At 45.7% G+C, this 14,643-nt stretch overlaps 1 protein-coding gene across 1 annotated transcript in view; it reads left to right on the forward strand.

Moving 5' to 3' along the window:
- Positions 1-313: 313 nt before the first annotated feature.
- Positions 314-14,643, forward strand: part of aak1b (AP2 associated kinase 1b) — a 55,552-nt gene continuing 41,222 nt past the window's right edge. Inside the window, exons 1-4 of the mRNA XM_062553796.1 lie at positions 314-1,786; positions 8,555-8,673; positions 9,704-9,812; positions 11,411-11,553. Coding sequence (XP_062409780.1) covers positions 1,627-1,786; positions 8,555-8,673; positions 9,704-9,812; positions 11,411-11,553 — 531 coding nt within the window. The 5' untranslated portion in view covers positions 314-1,626. The remainder of the gene's footprint in view (positions 1,787-8,554; positions 8,674-9,703; positions 9,813-11,410; positions 11,554-14,643) is intronic.

The raw sequence follows: 14,643 nt of genomic DNA on the forward strand, positions 1-14,643 counted from the left end.
CTGCCTACGCCCATGGTAGGAGATGGAAACAAATTCACAACCGTGATGCATTTTTGCGGAGAGAATGTCCAGGACTCCGTGGCGGTCATATTTTGTACTGCTTTGCGGTAGAATTTAGAACTTTAGAATTTCACATGATAATCAACTGGCAATCATTCTCAGACACTGGGCAGATTTGATTCAGGAGGAAAGTGTGGTACTAACTCAGTTCTCTAGGTGGCGGTATAAAAAAAACCTGATGAGTCCTCAGCGAATGAAAACGAAGAAGGTCAAGAATTTCCTGTTACCAGATATCTCTTCATCATCAGAAATCTGTAACGGTTTTCAATGGAAATGGCCTTGACAGTGCGTTGAAATTGTATGGCAGAGGAACTCTCGGGTGGCATCGAACTTGATGCTCCGAAGAAGAGTCACAGCTGGTAGAATTTCTGCTGGACGGCTTTGGCTGTAGCCTATGGATTATTGACATGCAACATTTTGACAGTGATTTGGATACGCGCTAACGTTAGCAAACATTAGCTTATCAAGCTGTGATTTGGGCTTCTTCATATAGGATAGCTAGCTAACCAGCTAATAGATGTGGTTAACAATTACACGGACCTGACCGTTTACAGTAATATTAGTAACATAAGTCATATGTAAGGTCAAATGACTATATTCAGTGTTATGGTTAACCCATGCATGCGTAATTAACGTGGCATAGCTTGCAAGTATACATAGCTAACATATGTATAGCTAACATTGCAGTGGGTATAGCCTCGGTAGTGATAGGTAACATTTACGTCCAGTGTTTACCGTTAGCTAACAAATAAAGCTAACGGTACTACCCTCCGGTTTATCCAACATCATTATTGACACGAACTAGTAGTGATCTTGCAGATCCACAGCAATAAGTACATCGCTGTTTTATGTACGCTGCGTAACGGATTATGTGCGCTCTTTCGCTGAATGTGAGGCAGCGCTATTTTACTGAATGTCTTGTCCCAGTGGGAAGTGATTTATGTTAGGACATCTGAGCGTAACCTACTAGCTAGCTAAGAGCGAATGCTAGTGGCCGCCTAAGATGTTTATTTTGATATCCTTGTAGCTGATGAGCTACAACTCTGTGGCTTGCTTGATAGTATTCATCCATAGGGTAGGATGTTGACTATTAACTTGTTACGCTAAATATATGCATTAGCTGCTATACCGCACACTATTTAACCAGCTGTTTTGAAATATAAATGCAAATCCAGCGAACATTCGGTTTAGCGCACAAACTACATAGTGCTACTTAATATCTAACGTTACCGAAATTGCCTGGCTGTCAATGTTGTCATCTTGGCAGCTGCATATTAATGTAAGTTACCGATCATTCATCTTGGATGTCAGACTAAGCTAAACTGATGACTGATGAGCCAGCAAGCAAACTGGCACCAGATGGCAGAGTAAGTTACAACGAGTAACTTGTTAATTATTGTCCTTGTTTTTAACTGATCAGTAGTCTGTTGCTAGTCAGCTAGCTAACTAAAAAGAACGTTCCTCCCATCCGTCAACTGTCCAGGGCTCATATCTTATTAAATCAAAGCCATTTTGGTGGCCTGGAAGCCAAAGCTTTACGAAACAACTAGCTAAGCATTTATAATCATGAAGAAGTTCTTTGACTCTCGTCGAGAGCTGGTTAGTTCTGGGCCTGGTTCGGGTGGTGGTGGTGGCGGTGGATCCAGCAGCGCTGGTGGCAACTTCATCGGACGCATGTTTACCATCGGACGTCATCAAGTCACCGTTGACGAAACACTAGCTGAAGGTGAGTTTATCACGTTCTCAACGCCACACTTTACAGATATGTTAACGAAATAGAAATACCGTGTTGGTATTACCTCACATATTTAGTTAGAATAACAAATATGCTCTGATCTTGTAATTTTCCAAAACTAAAACGTTATATGTAACAATATAATGAAGCTTAAGTGTTTACATGCGTTACTCAAATCCACGGACTCATATTTGGCAGTGACACTACCAAGGTAGTTGCTATCATATTTGGGAAACCTGGTCGTGGTCTGTATCCGAATGGGTCCCTTGAAAATGTGTTTTCCTCAGAATGGTAGAGATAGGAAAGACCCCTGCCTTTATGTACCAGTTTCTCCACTGAATGTAACCAGACAACACGGTCACACTCACTGAGTATCAACACGAGTTCTCTCTGCTTTGATTCCCATGCTTAACCTCAAGATTTTTACCTTAAAGCGGAGATTGAAATGATATGCATAGCAATGCTGAGTGGCCATGACATGACTAATGTAGTCGATTAGTAGGCATGCAAAACACAGTAAGCCCAAGTGAACGGCAGGGTGAAGTGAGGCGCCTTGTCCGACAGCTTTCCATTGTCAGCAAACATAGCAGATTAAAGTGATCCTTTTTGGAAATCTGTGGTGTATGTGAGTGTGTGTGAGCGGGCCGTTGCTGATTGAATGATGTGTTGTCACCATTTATGTTAGAATATGAAAGCAATGTGTGAGGATTCCCAGCCGTGGTGGAGGCAGCTCTTGTTACTGATTTTTCTACACACACTTTTGAGAGAGCAGGAACAACAGCAGTTGAGTTGGCACCTCTCTTTAGGGAAGGCTCTGAGTTTAGGGAAGGCTTTGAGTTTAGGGAAGGCTCTGAGTTTAGGGAAGGCTTTGAGTTTAGGGAAGGCTTTGAGTTTAGGGAAGGCTTTGAGGCCATGTTGGTTTCATGGGTCTAGTCTATTGAGACTACATTGGTTTCATGGGTCTAGTCTATTGAGACTACATTGGTTTCATGGGTCTAGTCTATTGAGACTACATTGGTTTCATGGGTCTAGTCTATTGAGACCACGTTGGTTTCATGGGTCTAGTCTATTGAGACTACATTGGTTTCATGGGTCTAGTCTATTGAGACTACATTGGTTTCATGGGTCTAGTCTATTGAGACTACATTGGTTTCATGGGTCTAGTCTATTGAGACCACGTTGGTTTCATGGGTCTAGTCTATTGAGACTACATTGGTTTCATGGGTCTAGTCTATTGAGACTACATTGGTTTCATGGGTCTAGTCTATTGAGACTACATTGGTTTCATGGGTCTAGTCTGTTGAGACTACATTGGTTTCATGGGTCTAGTCTATTGAGACTACGTTGGTTTCATGGGTCTAGTGTGTTAGATATGAGTGTTGGAGAGTGATGTGGTGGTGGACGTGCACATGGCTCAAGCCGCCTTGTCTGCACACTACTACTGCAGTAGCTCCTGAGGAACTGAAACTTCCTGTACCAGGAGGATGGACTGTAGAGACTCCGTGATTCTAGATTTCTGATCCTGGCGTGATTCTAGATTTCTGATCCTGGTGTGATTCTAGAGTCCTGTTTCTGGCGTGATTCTTGGCGTGATGCTAGAGTCCTGTTTCTGGCGTGATTCTTGGCGTGATGCTAGAGGGTTCTGGCGTGATTCTAGAAGGGCTGGCATCCTCATCGTTCCAGATGGGCCTTTCTGCGTTGTGGTGATTCAGTGTCAAAGTGGCTGAGTCGTCATGTTGTGCCGTGTATCTGCACAGTGGCCTGGGTAATGCAAACCACATTTACTTCACGAACACACACACACACACACACACACACACACACTTACGCTTGTATTAGCGCAATCCCTGTGGGGCTTTTTAAGCATGTGGTGTCGTGACTAACCTGACTGTGTCAACTGAAAGCAAGCTTAATCAGCAAAGTAATCAGCACATTGCCTCATCAAATAGCCCTATGGAGCCCTATGGAGCCCTATGGAGCCCTATGGAGCCCTATGGCTTCATTTCCTCATCAAGTAGCCCTATGGAGCCCTATGGCTTCATTTCCTCATCAAGTAGCCCTATGGAGCCCTATGGCTTCATTTCCTCATCAAGTAGCCCTATGGAGCCCTATGGAGCCCTATGGCTTCATTTCCTCATCAAGTAGCCCTATGGAGCCCTATGGCTTCATTTCCGTCCTCTGTCAGGAGGCTAATCGTTGTCTCTTAGGAAGCCTAACTCACTCTGGTCACTCAACCAAGCACTTGGAATGGGCATATTCATTCATTCATTCATTCATTCATTCATTCAATCATTCATTCATTCATTCAACCTTTATTTATTCCCGGAGAGTCATTGAGGGTAGCCCTCATATTCAATGAAGCCGAGATATGGGTATATGCATATGGGCTGTTATGTCCCAGATCCTTTAACCACTGAATGTAACCAGACGAGATATGGGCATGCATAGGGGTAACCAGACGAGATATGGGTATATGCATATGGGCTGTTATGTTAACCACTGAATGTAACCAGACGAGATATGGGCATGCATAGAGGCTGTTATGTTAACCACTGAATGTAACCAGACGAGATATGGGCATGCATAGGGGCTGTTATGTTAACCACTGAATGTAACCAGACAAGATATGGGCATGCATAGAGGCTGTTATGTTAACCACTGAATGTAACCAGACGAGATATGGGCATGCATAGAGGCTGTTATGTTAACCACTGAATGTAACCAGACGAGATATGGGCATGCATAGGGGCTGTTATGTTAACCACTGAATGTAACCAGACAAGATATGGGCATGCATAGGGGCTGTTTCCATGGATTGGCTCAGCTCAGTTTGGTACAGCATGGCATATAATTATTTCTGTCTCTATTACCAACATTTAGGAACCGTGCCAAAACAAGCGAGCCGGGCCCAATGTACAGATTCATGTGCAAGTTGCTTCAAAGAAATACTGCAAATTTGTATTACCAGCACACAAGTGATTTAGTTTGTTCACATAGCTTAGCATAAGCATGTTAGCGGATGTTCCACCTGCTGCCTATAGGAATACCTGGCACGCTAGCTAACCATAATAGAGACTAGTTTTTTTTCACTATCAGCTAAAGTGATCCAGCCAAATTGACAGAAGTGAATACATATTTGTAATACTTATGAAGGCTGTTGTCTTGTTACATTAGTAAAATATGAAATGAATGTATGTATTCATTGACATTGACAAGTTTACGTGTTACTAAACGTTTTAATGAACTCCTCGGTTGGCCAGCTGAAGCTAATCACTAGCAGCAAGCTAGTGATGTATGAATAATCAGGCTCTGAGTTTCCTATTGATATGCAACGTGACTCCTCATGCCCCCCACCTGCCAAGTGCCCTTACCGGTAGAGACGGAAACCAGGCCAGGGATGAGATTACTATGACTACCATGCCATGTCGTGTGAGCCAATGAAAATGAGGCTTTAGTTTGGAGCACCTCTGCTCTGCTCTGACACTCCCCAAAGCAGTTCTCCATGAGCAATGCATACTGCTGGGGAAGTGGTGGGAGTAGTGTGTGTGTGTGTGTAGTGCACTGTTTCCCACACATAGACAAATTTGTGGCGGTGCGCCACAGATTCAGCACCGGCCGCCACATATTGCTTTTCGTTATTCTTTTATTTATTTATTTTGAAACGCTATTGAAAAAAACATAGCATTCTTAAAGCTCAATTTCCTTTCCCTGCGCTCCTTCTCTGTCACTCACGTGTCTGTCTCTCATTCATACACACACACACACGTGCACACCGCGGCTGTCTGTCTCCATGAAAACCAACGAGATCATCCCTGGAAGCGTGGTCGGAGGTCGCACTGATGCACCTGACGCTGCTCGGGTAGAAGCATAAAGTTCTCCCGCAACTTTTGTAGACTATGCGTGCAACTTAATTACCAAACAGTAGAAGTAAACTCATTCTCCTCGGCCCGCTCTTGTGCGCGCTCAATGGACACCCGCCCTCCACATGCACATTTAATCCAAATAAAACATTCACAATCGTGAACGCATTGACGCACAGAAGACGGCTAGCTAAATTACTGTTATATTCGGTTAGCATCATTAGTAGGCTATGCTGCAGACATTTGATTAAAACTCTTGCATTCAAGTTGACTGACCAACAATGTTTTTCAACTCCAAGACTTAAAAGGGCCTGTCCCAAGGAGAAAAAGTATTAGCTTACCTTGAAACTTAAACACATGTGGGGAAACTGAACAGTCCAACCAGTAGAGTATGATAAGCTTAGCCTGCTACTTTGTTTACAATATTTTGAGGCTTCAACCAGACAGCTGAATTTAGGAAGTGGAGTTGTAATATGAATAGTAGGCTATAATCTGCATAAAGTTTGCTGTAATGAATATCAGAAATGTCAGTATAATGTAAATAATTACATGTGTGTGTGTTTCAAATAAAGACAAGCTTCACATCTTGGTAAAAAAAATAATTTACATTATATGAAAGGAGAGCGATAAAAAGGCGATGCATTGCCCCCCCCCCCCCCCGTCAGACATGGGGCGACCACCACACATTGCCTTCTAATCTGTGGGAAACACTGTAGTGTGCTGTATGTGGGGGGAGTAGTGTGTGTGTGGTGGGAGTAGAGTGTGTAGTGGGAGTAGAGTGTGTGGCGTGTGTGGTTGGAGTAGTGTGTGTGTGTAGTGTGTGGTGGGAGTTGTGTGTGTAGTGTGCTGTATGTGGGGGGAGTAGTGTGTGTGTGGTGGGAGTAGAGTGTGTAGTGGGAGTAGTGTGTGTGTGTGTGTGTGTGTGGTGGGAGTAGTGTGTGTAGTGTGTGGTGGGAGTAGAGTGTGTGGTGTGTGCTGCTGGTGGTGGGAGTAGTGTGTGTGTGTGTGGTGGGAGTAGAGTGTGTGGTGGGAGTAGTGTGTGTGGCGTGTGTGGTTGGAGTAGTGTGTGTGTGTAGTGTGTGGTGGGAGTTGTGTGTGTAGTGTGGTGGGAGTAGTGTGTGTGTGGTGTGTGCTGCTGGTGGTGGGAGTAGTGTGTGTGTGTGTGTGCTGGGAGTAGTGTGTGGTGCATGTGTGTGTGTGGTGGGAGTAGTGTGTGTGGTGTGTGCTGCTGGTGGTGTGTGTAGTGTGTGCTGGGTGTGTGGTGGGAGTAGTGTGTGTAGTGTGGTGGGAGTAGTGTGTGTAGTGTGGTGGGAGTAGTGTGTGTGTGTGTGTGTGTGTGGTGGGAGTCGTGTGTGTGTGTGGTGGAGTAGTGTGTGTGGTGGGAGTAGAGTGTGTGTGTGTAGTGTGTCGTGGGAGTTGTGTGTGTAGTGTGGTGGGAGTAGTGTGTGTAGTGTGGTGGGAGTTGTGTGTGTGGCGTGTGTGGTTGGAGTAGTGTGTGTGTGTAGTGTGTGGTGGGAGTTGTGTGTGTAGTGTGTGTGTGTAGTGTGTGGTGGGAGTTGTGTGTGTAGTGTGTGGTGGGAGTTGTGTGTGTGTGTGTGTGGTGGAGTAGTGTGTGCTGCTGGTGGTGGAGTAGTGTGTGTAGTGTGGTGGGAGTAGTGTGTGTAGTGTGGTGGGAGTAGTGTGTGTAGTGTGGTGGGAGTAGTGTGTGTAGTGTGGTGGGAGTAGTGTGTGTAGTGTGGTGGGAGTAGTGTGTGTAGTGTGGTGGGAGTAGTGTGTGTAGTGTGGTGGGAGTAGTGTGTGTAGTGTGGTGGGAGTAGTGTGTGTAGTGTGTGCTGCTGGTGGTGTGTGTAGTGTGTGCTGCTGGTGGTGTGTGTAGTGTGTGCTGGGTGTGTGGTGGGAGTAGTGTGTGTAGTGTGGTGGGAGTAGTGTGTGTAGTGTGGTGGGAGTAGTGTGTGTAGTGTGTGGTGCTGGTGGTGGGAGTAGTGTGTGTGTGTGGTGCTGGTGGTGGGAGCAGTGTGTGTGTGTGTGTAGTGTGTGCTGCTGGTAGTGGGAGTAGTGTGTGTGGTGCTGGTGGTGGGAGTAGTGTGTGTGTGTGTGTAGTTTGTGCTGCTGGTAGTGGGAGTAGTGTGTGTGGTGTGTGCTGGTGGTGGGAGTAGTGTGTGTGCTGCTGGTGGTGGGAGTAGTGTGTGTAGTGTGTGGTGGGAGTAGTGTGTGTAGTGTGGTGGGAGTAGTGTGTGTGGTGCTGGTGGTGGGAGTAGTGTGTGTGTGTGTAGTGTGTGCTGCTGGTAGTGGGAGTAGTGTGTGTGTGGGTGTGCAGGGTTTCCCCCAGGAAATGTGTTAGTTAAGGTGGTGTCTGTCCAGGGGAAGGGGGCGTCGCCGTAGCACCCCCGCCGCATCGCCGGCACTGCCCCACGACGGAGGGGGGGGGGGGGGGGGGGGGTGTAGATGTAGCAATGGGGACGAGTCGAGACCGTTGGTTTAACTGCAGCCAATACCCAGTCACAACAACCAAGTCTTTTAGGAGGCAAGTCTGAGTTGAGACCGAGTTTTTAAGGAGTTAAGGCCGCATCAAGACCAACCAATGAAAGAGATTTTCATCATTTACATCATCCAAGTATCATAATTTCAATTCCCAAAGGGTGGAGTGGGGATTGTTGGCTACAGGAGCAGTCTAGCAAACACTTGTCTAAATAACTTATTTTCTGATTTACTTTAAGACAAGGAGGTCAGCTGAAGTAAAAATGTTGTAGGCATTTCATTAACGTTGAAAATGTTCAATTTTGACACTAATGACCTGGATTTCACATTCAAAGTGTGATTTAATTGTATCAACTACCAATTAAACATCATTAACACAATGTATTGACTGATCCAACAAGACATGTTGTTCCTTCAACAGGGGGGTTTGCCATCGTCTTCCTGGTGCGGACTCATCAGGGGGTCCGATGCGCGCTGAAGAGGATGTACGTCAACAACGAGCACGACCTCCAGGTCTGCAAGCGCGAGATCCAGATCATGGTGAGAGTCCTGACTGCTGGAGGCCAATGCCAGCTAGGCCCGTGTGTGTGAGTTTGTGTGTGTGATCTCTCTCAGGCCCGTGTGTGTGGTTGTGTGTGTGATCTCTCTCAGGTTTCTGGAGTGCTGGCCGTCAGTGCAAGACAATGTCCTTTAAAACTTTCGTCTACAGTTCTTAGACCAGCAGTTCCTCTACAGTTCTCATGGGTGCTGCAGTTCTTAGACCAGCAGTTCCTCTACAGTTCTCATGTGTGCTGCTGCAGTTCCTCTACAGTTCTCATATGTGCTGCTGCAGTTCCTCTACAGTTCCCATGTGTGCTGCAGCAGTTCCTCTACAGCTCTCATGGGTGCTGCAGCAGTTCCTCTACAGTTCTCATGTGTGCTGCAGTTCTTAGACCAGCAGTTCCTCTACAGTTCTCATGTGTGCTGCTGCAGTTCCTCTACAGTTCTCATATGTGCTGCAGTTCTTAGACCAGCAGTTCCTCTACAGTTCTCATGTGTGCTGCAGTTCTTAGACCAGCAGTTCCTCTACAGTCCTCATGTGTGCTGCAGTTCTTAGACCAGCAGTTCCTCTACAGTCCTCATGTGTGCTGCAGCAGTTCCTCTACAGTTCTCATGTGTGCTGCAGCAGTTCCTCTACAGTTCTCATGTGTGCTGCAGCAGTTCCTCTACAGTTCCCATGTGTGCTGCAGTTCCTCTACAGTTCTCATGTGTGCTGCAGTTCTTAGACCAGCAGTTCCTCTACAGTTCCCATGTGATGGAGTTCTTAGACCAGCTGTACATTGTCATGTTGTCCTCTTTTTTCATTCCTATTCTTAATATTAAACAATTCTTATTTTTCTGCAAGTATAAGTGTTCACTTTCTGCAAGTGTTTTGTGTTCACTTTTGACTAACGTTTCGACCTCTCTCATCTTCCCTCTCTCATCTGTCCTCTCCTGCTCTTCTCTCTCTCTCTCTCTCTCTCTCTCTCATTTCCCCTCTCTCTCCTGCTCTTCTCTGTGTGTTGTCGTCTCTCTCTTGTCTCGTTTGTAGAAGGACCTTGTGGGCCACAAGAACATAGTGGGTTACCTGGACTCGTGCATCTCGACGGTGGGTGGAGGTGACGTGTGGGAGGTGCTCATCCTCATGGACTATTGTCGAGGTTGGTGGTCATGCTGCGTCTCGCTCTGCGTCTCACACACACACACACACACACATACAGTATATACACATGTACACACAAACATGCAGACTCTGAACTACTATCGAGGTTGGTGGTCATGCTGTGTCTCGCTCTGGTGCACTCTGGGTAGTTGGAGGCAACAGGAGTTGGTTATCTTTCATTGTGCAAATGAAACACATTTGTGTCAGTGAACACATTTTCACAACGCTTACATTTTCTTAACAGACAAGCTATACTGTACCTCTCAACAAAACTATGGATTGTTATTCTGTTATTTACAAATGAAATGGAATACAAAAATATTCCAAACCTTGGCTACAGTATTAAAGCATCTGCAATGATATCAGTTCAAATATACACAGTACCCTCCAGAATTATTGGCACCCTTGGTAAAGTTGACTAAAAACAGGTATAAAAAATAATCTGCTGGTGATTTTTTGTAATTTTTCAATTAAACAAAATGAGCAAAACAAAATCAATGTCTTTATGGACCTTGCTTTGTGCACTGGTGCACAGTCATGTTGGAACAGGAAGGGGCCATCGCTGAGCTGGGTATGGCCCCTTAGTTCCAGTGAAAGGAACTCTGAATACTATAGCATTAACCAATAGATTTTAATTCCATGCTCCCAACTTTTTGGATAGCCACTCCCTGTTCCGACATGACTGTGCACCAGTGCACAAAGCAAGGTCCATAAAGACGTAGATCTTAGAGTTTGGTGTGGACGAACTTGACTGGCCTGTACAGAGTGCTGACCTCAACCCGACAGAACACCTTTGGGATGAATAAGTGCAGAAACTGAGAGCCAGTTGCCTCGTCCAACATCAGTGTGTGACTTTACAAATACACTTCTGGAAGAATGGCCAAAAATTCCCATAAACACACTCCTTAACCTTATGGAAAGCCTTCCCAGAAAAGTCAAAGCTGTTATAGCTGGAAAGGGTGGACCAATGTCGTATTAAACCCTATGGATTAAGAATGGGATGTCACTTAAGTCGTTAGGGGGGTCAAGGCAAGTGACCCAATACTTTTGGCACTACAGTGTATGGCGGAATACTTTAATCAATCGCTATTACCACTTCTCCTCCCCTGTACTTGCGCGTTACAACCATTTTCAGCTGATCCGCCCAGGAATGAATATGCATGACACAGAAAAGCGCAAATAGCCATTCTCAGCTCCCACGGCAGGCAGTCTGCGCGTTTCCCTCATTGCGGCCTATATGTACATACCATCGCCTGTCTTTTTTCGCCCTGAAGGTGCTTACTTATTGACCAGCTATACGTTCTCCCTGTGTGTATGTACAGTATGTGTGTGCATTGTGCAATGCTAACTGTGTGAGTGTGAGTGAGTGTGTGTGAGAGTATTGTGCAATGCTAACTGTGTGTGTGTGTGTGAGTGAGTGTGTGTGAGAGTATTGTGCAATGCTAACTATGTGTGTGTGTGTGGTGTGTGCGCGTGTGGTGTGTGCGTGAGCGCGTGTGGTGTGCGTGCGTGTGTGTGTGTGTGGTGTGCGTGCGTGTGTGTGTGTGTGTGGTGTACGTGCGTGCGTGTGCTGTGCGTGCGTGTGTGTGTGTACAGGGGGACAGGTGGTGAACCTAATGAATCAGCGCCTCCAGACTGGCTTCAGTGAGCAGGAAGTGATGCAGGTCTTCTGTGACACCTGTGAAGCTCTTGCCTGCCTGCACCAGGGCCCCAACCCCATCATCCACCGTGACCTCAAGGTACACACACACACACACACACACACACACACACACACACACACACACACACACACACACACACACACACACACACACACACACACTGCACCAGGGCCCCAGCCCCATCATCCACCGTGACCTCAAGGTACACACACACACACACACACACACACACACACACACACACACACACACACACACACACACACACACACACACACACACACACACACACACACACACTGCACCAGGGCCCCAGCCCCATCATCCACCGTGACCTCAAGGTACACACACACACACACACACACAGGGCAAAAGCGGAAAACGCAGAAAAAGATCTGTGTCCTTTAGTTATAAGCCAGGACTCAGGAATGGTTCGACCTTAATGTGTGTGCAGGACTATACGGCACTAGCATGTCAGAAATGTAACCAGGGAGAAGGCCAATATGACCCGTAAGAAAATCAGACTGCACCCATTTACATCAGACTGCACCCATTCAAATCAGACTGCACCCATTTACATCAGACTGCACCCATTTAAATCAGACTGCACCCATTTAAATCAGACTGCACCCATTTAAATCAGATTGCACCCATTTACATCAAGCATCATTCGATCAGATTTATTTGATGCTCCTCTCATCTTAGAGTTGGCCAGCAGGTGGCACACTTTGTACAGCTGTGTTGCTGCAGTGCACTGCAACTCACTGAGTTGTTAAATAGCATACACACAGTTTCAATCCTTGCATGTAATTTATGCTGCTGGGAAATTTTAATTCAGAATGCCTTATTTGCTTAATTGCATAAACTACTACCGACAAACACATTAAATGCATGTTTCTCATCATAAACCTCTGATTATCTGCTTAGAAGATGGCTCGCCTACTCACTCACTCACTCACACACCCTCACACTCTCACTCACTCACACACACACACACACACACACACACTCCCACTCACTCGCTGACTCACACACACACACACACACACACTCCCACTCAACTCACTGACTCTCACTCACTCACTCACTCACTCACTCACACACACACTCTCGCTCACACACACACACAAACCCTCACACACACACACACACACACACACACACACACACTCACTCACTCACTCACTCACTCACTCACTCACTCACTCACTCACTCACTCACTCACTCACTCACTCACTCACTCACTCACTCACTCACTCACTCACTCTCACACACACACACACACACACACACACACACACTCACCTCTACCTCTCTGTCAGGGTTTATCGGTCAGTCACTTCCTTTTTTCCTCGCATCCCTCGCTTTCCTTCCTTTTCTCTCTTTCTTAGATCTCGACTTATCCTCCCCCCATCCTCTCTCAGTTCATCCTCTCTCAGTTCATCCTTCCTTCCTCCTGCCACTGCCACCCTCTCTCAGGCTCAGAGGCCTTCAGAAGGCAGCGTTCTGGAGGTCAGCTTTTTGAGATGCTCCGTGTTGGCTGAGTAGCTAGTAGGTCTAATGCTGACTGCACATCAGTGCTGATGCCATATCCAGCTCTGGCTTAGCAGCAGAAAAGCAAACTGCTGTCACAACCTGCCTGTCATTGCCAGTGGAAGAGAGTATCAAGCGCTGAGTCTTGTTTTCATAGAGCTGCCTACAACACGATCATTGGTTTTTGTGTACGTTTTTTGCATTTTGTGTCTACTCTGGTGATTACAGGGCTACTACAGTATAATCACAGTTGAGGTCGCTACTCTGTGTGTGTGTTTGTTGCTCTTTGGGACTCTGTGAGGCTCTCACTTTACCCAAAGAGTGGTGTGTGATTTCAAAGATTCCATTTTTTTAAATATATGCAAATTAGTGCATATTTAATGAGATAATGTCTCATTTGCATATTTAAACATTAAATAACAGAAAACGTGTAATACATTTTTTACTCATGTTGGTGTAAGTAATCAACTGGGGAAGTTTCATAGTGATATCTGCTAGTTCAAAATGTTACCCTATTCACCTGTAGTGTCTCGCCTTAAACCAGACAGAATGGAAAACAGTTTTTACCGTGACGTTGCTGAATAAAGAGTTCAGTGCTTGGCCTCAGAGCCACATGGTGTTCTCCTTCACACACAAATCTCAGACTTTGAAGCAGACCTCTGAAGTTTGCCTTCAAAAAGCTTCAGAGGTCTCTGGCTAACACCGTGTGACGTCACGTGCAGGCTGTGGCATGAACCCTCTGATCACCTCCTCACATGTTGCGTCACTACTTTGAGTTGGAGATTCAGATGAGGTGATGCTATGGGCCAGATATGTGCTAAGGTGTACCACCTAATTCCTCATACTTATCCATTCCATGTTTTATTTATGAACACTGCCTGTCCAGATGCTTTATTTATCCTAAGGGAATACGATCTGGCCAGACGGGTGATTGAGAAGTGCCCCAACCACGGTTATGGTGTATATTCCCCTCATGCTGTGATGCTTCCTCTTGTAATACCCTTTAACTACTGGGACATGAGCAAGTGTATCGCCAGCAGGCCCCAGGCTGTTGGTATTTCCAAGGGTTTAGCTAGCCTCATATGTTGTCAGCTCTCTAGGTTTAAACCACAACTCTTACTGCTGTTGGTATTTCCAAGGGTTTAGCTAGCCTCATATGTTGTCAGCTCTCTAGGTTTAAACCACAACTCTTACTGCTGTTGGTATTTCCAAGGGTTTAGCTAGCCTCATATGTTGTCAGCTCTCTAGGCTTAAACCAAAGCTCTTACTGCTGCTTTGATTACAGAGATTGTTTGTGTGTTTTAGGATTGTGTTGGCTCCATACTGCACATCAATTATATGAACCATAGCATGAAACATAGTAATAAAATGCACTGTTTGAAAGCTGAGAGTCTCAGGTATTGATACATGATAAACTTTCTTTGAAAATAATTGTATTTGATTAATATCACTATGCATCATTGCCAGTACATTACACATTCACACTGTTTCTCAGAGTTCTACTGAATCTCATCTTTCAAAAGAGGCCAAGCATTTGATGATGGACCAAAGTATGTGGGAGCAGTGCCCTCCTCCTAAGTAGACGATGTGCAGTGTTGGCCAAAACTGGAAATGGGGCCTTAACTTATGGG

Source organism: Sardina pilchardus, chromosome 14 (genome assembly GCF_963854185.1).
Source record: "Sardina pilchardus chromosome 14, fSarPil1.1, whole genome shotgun sequence".
In the NCBI taxonomy this organism is placed as follows: domain Eukaryota; kingdom Metazoa; phylum Chordata; class Actinopteri; order Clupeiformes; family Clupeidae; genus Sardina; species Sardina pilchardus.